General features: G+C 45.7%; 1 protein-coding gene across 1 annotated transcript; it reads left to right on the top strand.

Moving 5' to 3' along the window:
* Positions 1-464: 464 nt before the first annotated feature.
* Positions 465-5,527, top strand: LOC123049067 (queuosine salvage protein). Its single transcript, XM_044472063.1, has 7 exons — positions 465-682; positions 1,132-1,275; positions 2,757-2,855; positions 2,945-3,021; positions 3,317-3,425; positions 4,545-4,873; positions 5,182-5,527. The coding sequence occupies exons 1-7, from the start codon at positions 613-615 to the stop codon at positions 5,272-5,274; spliced, it is 921 nt and encodes a 306-aa protein (XP_044327998.1). The 5' UTR covers positions 465-612; the 3' UTR covers positions 5,275-5,527.
* Positions 5,528-8,117: the final 2,590 nt, after the last annotated feature.

Below are 8,117 nucleotides of genomic sequence, written 5' to 3'. Positions count from 1 at the left end.
TGGATATGTGTGTGTGCGCGTGTGTTAGAGAGAGAGAGGGAGAGGGGGAGAGAGAGTGAGGAAGAGGGAGGGAGAGAGTGTGTGTAAGGATTTGATGGTAAAAAAGATCGCCAATGTCACTTGATATGTATGAGAATATTAATATTAAACTCTTAAAGTTAATATGGTCCCGTTACAACGCACGGGCGTTCTTTTAGTTTCCATAAAATTCCTCTAAACTATAATAGGAGGCCTAGGGCAGAGGAGAAAGCAGGGCAATCCAGTCATTTCAGCAGTTCGGGAGGTGGGTCAAACTCAGCGGACCACGCCAGCACAGCCGGGTCGTCGTGCGTGCCGCGCGCCCCACTGCGCAATTCCTCGTGTTCTGCCAGGCGGGAGTTCTCCGAGGCCCTTGGAGGCCCCCATCGAGAGGGCAGCAACAAGCCAACCAAAACCCCCTCCGGAGGGAAAAATGCTAAAACCCGCGTCGCCCTCGCGGTCACGGGCCACACCACCACTCCCCCCGCCGTCACGGTTTGCGCCCCCTACCCACAAATCCTCCCGACTCGCCATTGCCCCGACCGACCCCGCCTCCCCCGCGGCCTTATCCTATTCCTATTCGCCCCCGCCGCCATGGAGGCCGTGCGCGCGTCGGCGGCCTGGGTGGCCAGCCGCTCCTCCCACGTCAAGGTCGACATGCTAGGTATCCGTTTCCCGAATGATGCTAGGATTTTTCAGACCAGGGAGGGGAGTACCCTCTTCAGAGGGATGTTTTTTCTGGAACGGTACTAGGATTTCTTAGGCCACGCAGTATCATCTTCACAGGCTGCGCTGTTCCTGTGGGTTATGTATTAGTCGGTTGTATTTCTAAGCAGTACCTGATTGACCCTGCAAACCAGAGTTGATTTTCATGTTCTAGGATTGGACTTCAATGTTCAGGTTCTAGATTCCTGCTCTCTTACTTGATAGTTCTTGCATGTTGTTTTGGTCAGCTTTCACCATTTTTCTTATAAAAGAACAACTTGATGGAATACGTATTTTGCTTTTCTTTTATATGTTTATATCAATGTTCATCCTTCCTTCGTTTTGTGACAAATCTCCCAAGTGAAGTTCTAAGTTATGTTCCTCTTACCCGTTTGTTCCGTTTCACAGAGATCGAGAAGGCGGTGGACAAAATTCAGGGGAACGTTCCAAAAGTTGAGTGGGATTTCGAAGGAATCCATTACTTTGACAATGGGCCGCTCACTGTGCAGTACCTCTTCGTCTTGGATGCACTGAACTTTTGCTTCTGGCCAGGTATTAGTTCAGCCAGGACCGTACTTGGTGTTTTGAACATGCAGATATTACTTGAATGATGTATTGTCCTTATCTTATGAGTGGTACTTCTCTTTAGGAATTCTGAAAAATATTAGCACTAACAGACATCAGACATTGCCATTCTATGTTTGCATTTCTTTCGCTCCTGTATAAAATATTCGTATGTTGTTGCTCCTGTATAGCACAACACGTGGTTAGCGGAGAGGAGGGGCGGTTTATTTTTCTGTGTTTACTTGTTGACAATGATTTGGGATATTAGAAGACATTCGGTCGTGCAGTATTGTTCTTCTCATGACTTTTAGGGTTTTTTTTTATTTTCGGAGTGCCGAAATCAACTTCGTCTTGTCTGAAAACAATGCACTAGTGCTTACACCACAAGGATCTTATGGATATTTCTAATTTAGTATATGTTTTGTTAGTAGCTATATATAGTTTCCTGGATCAACAACCTTCTATGTTGGTTGCTACGTTGCCAACAAGTGGCCAGGGGAGAGGAGGGGTGGTTTATTTTCTCTCTCTTTACTTCTTGACAACTATTAGGGGTCTTCAGACGTGTTCAATTGTGCAGTATTCCTCTCGTCACTTTAGACTTCTAGATTTTCAGATGCAGAGATCAACTTCGTATTGTCTGAAAACAATACACTAGTGCTTATACACCACAAGGAACTTATGGATACTAGCTAATTGCCCGTGCTTTGCAACGGGGGCATCAATATTCTAGTGATCATCCAGTACAGCGCTCGATGATACTTTCCATAATTAACGTGATCCTCCCGTTCAAAGAATGATACTCTCCATAGTTAGCGTGATCCTCACATCCAACGCTTGATGATACTAGCCATAATTAACGTGATCCTCCTATCCAAAGACTGATACTCTCCATAATTCACATGATCCTCCCATCCAACGAATGATACTCTCCATGATTAACGTGAAACCAACAAACATAGAAACCAAACCAAACCACGGCGTACCATCATGACCACAGACTATGTTGCCAACAAGTGGCTAGGGGAGAGGAGGGGTGATTTTTTTTTCTCTCTTTACTTGTTGACAATGACTAGGGCTATTCAGAGAATGTATTTTTCCCTTAATTATTTTTTGGCTGCGACTATCTTGCCCTAGGTAATAGATATTTCTCTTGGCTGTTCTTCACTATATTATTGAGCTTATTTTAACAAAATCCTTTGTGTTTTCTTCTGCTATTTTCAGCTATTACCTTTGTTTGCAAATTACAATGCATCTTGATTTTGTTACGCTCCACATTGTTACTTTTGTGTACCTCGAAATATAATGTGCACAAGCTTTTATTCTACCTGATGTTCCTTAGTTTCTCCACTGGCCTTAGTTGGATTTAACTGCAATTGACTTCTCTGGACCACTCATTTTATTTGGATAAATGCCTTCCCTTTGTGTTATAATGTGTTTTATTATACTAATGATATTCTTTTATCGAATAGACAAGGACTTGACCTATGACAATTTGGCTTCTGGACTTAAGTTAGCATTAGAGAAAGATAAGTCAGCACTTGATGCAGACCGTCTGAAGAATTATACTGGTACAGTTCCCTGTTTCTATGCAAAAAAAAGTTATAACTCCCAGTAATTCCCACTAATTGGAAGAAAACACAACTTTTGGAAAATGTAGGACCACAACTTCGAGAACTGCTGAATTGGCCACGCCCACTTCCAATTGAGGAGGAAAGAGTCCGCCTTCTTCATGAGGTACTACCCTGTGTTGCATATTCAGTATATTGAAGTGTTGAGCTTTAAAATTTTCCCACTGTGTTCTGCTCAATTGCTCATATTATTTGAATGCTTTGTCACTTAACAACTAAAAAAGTCACACCCATCTTCTTCAGTACAATTAGGCATAGCTATCCACTTCTACTTCAAATATGCTCTAGTCATATACCATCAGAACTATCATGTTAATGTCGACATTTTTTCAAATAACTTCCTTGCCAACTGATCTCAATTTGGTTCTGAAGCATTTCTTTGTTTTGGTGCTTTAATCTAGGTTGGTCTGGAGCTTGAAAGAAGCTTTGGTGGCGAGGCTGCTAATCTTGTGAAGTCTGCTGGAAACTCTGCTGCATCTCTGATTGAACTGATTACCCGTCATTTTCCTGGTAAATATGCCACTGCACTTGTCTTCCACTTGATCTTGATAGCATCATTATTTTAGAGGGAAGGTGTCGCCTGTGCCGGTTACATTTTTCATTTAATGAAACCAAGTTCGAACATGGCGACGCTGACAAACCAGAGTAGCCGTCCAGATAGCGGAGGTAGCATCATTTTCATCTGTCCTGTTTTAGTTAGGCCAGATGGCTAAGCTGTATTTTTCCAGCTATATTGGAGAATAGGAACTCAATGGTGTACAATCTTTTCGTTGGCTCCTGTTTAGTCTATTGTTGTAGTCAAGTAGCTGCTTCTGCAGATACATTTTACTATCCTTTTCCTTGTCCCCTGTCTAGTCATTGGATCATTTGTCAAATGGGCCAATAAGACGTGGGCAGAAACAATGAGAGAAATGCAGAACTTGCCTAGGTGGTTAGGACCACTGGATATGCATAATGGGCTGGGCCATGGACATCCACATAGGACCACAAGATATGGATGATCTTTACGTGGCTACAGCTTACACCTCAGTTAGCTTGCATCCTAGATGTCCCTACTTTTGGATTTGGATGTTTGTTGATTGAGAATACTGAGCATTATTCTTTTTCTTTTCTACTCAGTGGTTAGATCATTGAACTTACGAGACAATTTGCTGTAGCATGAAGTAACTATCTTCTCAGACACGCCTTTAACTCTTGGGCAGTTGGCCTCATTTTGTTCTGTGAACATGCTCGAGGGAAACTTCACCAGAGCAGATGCACTTCACTCCTTTTGGTTTTACTTGCAAATACAACATTGAATATTGTGCGTATGCGCTCCCACCCCAACCCCCAACCATCATGCTAAATAGCAAATGGCCAGACACGATTTGGTTCATCTGTACATCCTAATATTATTTTGTACATGTGTGAGTCATTCAACCAATATCATGTGTAATTATGGTGATACTGATAGATGGTAGCCACTGTTGTCCAAGTCCTGACTGCTGATATATTTTACTTTCTTTTCTCGTGCATACTTGGTCCTTGAGGAAAATTTCACTGCAGACTGGTTGTAACACTCTTGAACATATTTATTATTAGAATGCATCTATCTGGCATGACAGATTTGTTGTAACTCAATTTTGACAGGCTTTCGAGACCACTCACTTTACAAGGGACACCAGGTTTTCCTGTACAAGCGAGCCCAGATATTCGTTGCTGATTTGTGGGGTGCTTTCAAGGGGGAAAACTACGGAGAGTTCTACGACATCAAGTCCATCACCATCTTTGCCGACTATATTGTCCCTGCTGTGCTGAGGGAGCTAGGCATCCTGAAATACGAGTCTAACCTATGTTGCTCCATCGACTCGAACAGCGAGATTGTGCCCGGAAGCGAAGAGGAAGTGGAGATTCGTGCTTGTTCTGTTCATGCCGTTGAAAAAATGAGGGAACTCATCAACAAAAAGTTTGGGAAGCAGGTACGGGCATCTGAATCTCTTCCTCTCTTTTTCGAATGACCACATCTGAATCAGGTTCACGTGAGGCTTTCGTGGCATTTGTTCTCTGACCTGCACTCCTGGCTGGTACACAACACACACTAACGGGCTGCAGATTGGTGTTTAGTTGCACTCTGTATTATCACTGAAAAAATAACCGATGAAGTTCATTAAGTTTATTTGAGTGCACAATCAACTTTATTAGGTTTAGTACAAGCAAAGCAGTCAACGTGTGTGGCATTTGATTCACCTTGGGCTGACTTGGCTCTTGATTGTGTTTTTGCTGGCAGCTTCTGAGCATTGACATTGACCTCTGGCTCTGGTCGGTAGGCGTTCAGAACATGGCGCTGTCTCATCACCGCACCCTCTCCATTTACTACTGAGGCTACGCCAGCAGCAGCTGCCACCCTCCCTCTCCGCGGCGGAAGATCGGCCGCGTCTTGGGGATCTCCTTTAGCTGCTGCTACATATGGATACTGAAATTTTGCCCTCTCCGAGGAGTGCACAAAAGTGCAAGCTGTTGCTACCGTAGGGTCATCAAGATTGGTGTTACTGCGTCTATGTATTGTGGTGGTAGTACCAACTATCTGTGCGTTTCATCTATAAAAAATAATCTGTGTTTTGTCCGAAATTCAACCAGCGGCTATCATTCTAGAAAGCGGTCCAGGTTAGGGCATCTCTAAGTCCATCAAAACGGACACCCCCTAATATTGACGGACACGTCCGGACGTGTCCGCAGACTATGCTAGTGGAGTGAGTCATCCAATCCCATACATCAAATGTCCGTCCTAGGTTTCATCTTCTCCATTTGACATGCACATATAGATCAATATTAATTTATACAAAGTGCAAACATATGCCATAACAATCAAAATGCGTCGATGATGGATATTCATAAAGTTTTGTACTTGTGTTCGAGCCCAAAAATTGCCAGTCCGGCTGCCGCCAAACATCCTCCCCCTTCCCCTGTTTGCGGTGGCGGGTAGTGTGTGTCGCCGCGTTGGCTTTGCGGGCGGCCACTAACCCGCAGGTCCTCTGCCTCTAGGCCTGGCGGGACTACGACATCTCTGCCACCACCTTCTCTTGTTCCATTGCGGTGGTGGACTGTGAAACAAAGGGGAACTCAAGTGCGTGGAAGCACCAAATGAAGTGGAGATAGTGGGGAAAAGGGTGGCTTTCGTGCGAAAATAGTGCGGAAATGGCCAAATATGCAGGCTCTGTCTTGCTTTTGCGTGAGCTAGGGGTGTCGGATTCTGACATGGCGGTTGTCCGGATGTCCGCAAACCTTCTTTAGATTTGCTTCGGTCTACGGGAATTTGGACGCATAGACGTTTGATGGACCCAAAATGTTTCGACAACATGGTCCGAACGTTACGGACCGTTTGATTGATGCTTTGGAGATGCCCTTAGATTTATTTTTTTCGAGACACTGGAGACACCCTTAGAAAACAACTCCGTAACCTACGTGTGCCCATAATCGCATGTCGAGATTTGGTCGGTAGGGAAGCAGCATTGGAAAAGGCGTGCCCGATGAATGAAATGAAACGCATCTCGTGTACCCTGTTCCCTGTCCTCCGTTGCTGCTCTGAATTCCGCCCGCCGCCTTTGCGGGCTTCTGCGGTCGGAAGAATTGACGCAGCAGGGCCGCTGGTGCACGCGTGCCGCCGGTGGCCGGTCCGTGTCCGCCGGGTACTAGTAGTATGGTAGGCCTGGAGGTGTCAGCGGTGTCGCGGCCTCTGAGGCAGCGCGAGGAGGTGCCGGGCCGGCGGCGACGTCCCGCGTCATGGCAGAAGGCCACGCCTCTCTGTCGATTCCTGCGCATAACTGCATCCAACAGGATCCCTCAAGAATAAAACTGCACTCCTATGTAACACACGCGTCCGTAGCTGCGCATGAAGTCAACCCGTCAGCCATGAGATCCGCTCGCGTGTTCGAAGTCGCATAAAGCTACCTGCCGCACAAAGCTTGGTTCCTTGGTAGTAATGCGTTTAGGCCAACTCTACCGCGCAACCCCAAACGAACATTCGGTTTGGCCGGATTTTGTCCCTTTGAATAGGGTGATGGGGTCGTGTCCGGGCCTGTCCTGGGATGCGGTGGCCGTGCGCCCAGCGCGCGGCCGCATCCGTTTGCGTCCGCCCGGGCCAAAAATGCCCATATTTTCATATCAAAACTAGTTTGCACGTTCAAATATTAATTGCCTGAAATTAAAAATAGTTTTACAACCCAATCGAAATTGTCTCTAATAAAATAGTTTGACAACCAAATCGAAATTGTCTTGAATGAACATAAAATGAACCAATACATCTATTGGTTGCCAATGTGATCCCATACGTGCTCAACCAAGTCATTTTGAAGATCCAAATGAGTGTGCCGATCACGCAGCTCACGATGGAATTGGGCAAACTGTTCAAATGTGGCCGGTTCTTGGTGCAGGGGCTCAACATTTTCACCTTGATAATCAAATCCTTGGTCGAAGACACTCTCATCACGCTCGTCCTAGACGATCATGTTGTGCATGATCACACAAGCAGTCATCACCTCCCAAAGCTTCCTTTCATCCCGTGACAGTGCAGGGTTTCGAACGATACCCCACCGGGATTGAAGCACACCAAAAGCACGTTCCACATCCTTTCTAGCACTCTCTTGCATTTGGGCAAATCTCTTTCTCTTCTCACCTTGGGGGTTCAAGATTGTCTTCACAAAAGTTGACCACTGAGGATATATACCATCAGCTAGATAGTATCCCTTGTTGTACTGGTGGCCGTTGATCTCAAAGTTGACAGGTGGGGAGTGGCCTTCTGCAAGCCTTGCGAAGACTGGAGAACGCTGCAGCACGTTGATATCATTGTGAGAACCTGCCATGCCGAAGAAAGAATGCCATATCCAAAGATCCTGCGAAGCCACCGCTTCTAATATGACAGTGCATGCTTTGACATGCCCCTTGTACTGGCCCTACCAAGCAAATGGACAGTTCTTCCACTCCCAGTGCATACAATCTATGCTGCCAAGCATGCCTGGAAAGCCTCTAGCTGCGTTGGTCGCCAACAATCTCTCTGTATCAGCGGCAGTTGGCTGCCTCAAGTACTCCGGGCCAAACACCTCGATCACAGCCTGGCAGAACTTGTACATTGACATCAGACATGTTGTCTCACTCATACGCACATACTCATCCACCAGATCGCCTGGAATTCCATATGCAAGCATGCGGATGGCCGCGGTGCATTTC

Source organism: Triticum aestivum, chromosome 2D (assembly GCF_018294505.1).
Source record: "Triticum aestivum cultivar Chinese Spring chromosome 2D, IWGSC CS RefSeq v2.1, whole genome shotgun sequence".
Taxonomy (NCBI): domain Eukaryota; kingdom Viridiplantae; phylum Streptophyta; class Magnoliopsida; order Poales; family Poaceae; genus Triticum; species Triticum aestivum.
This window is presented reverse-complemented; position numbering and strand designations above follow the sequence as displayed.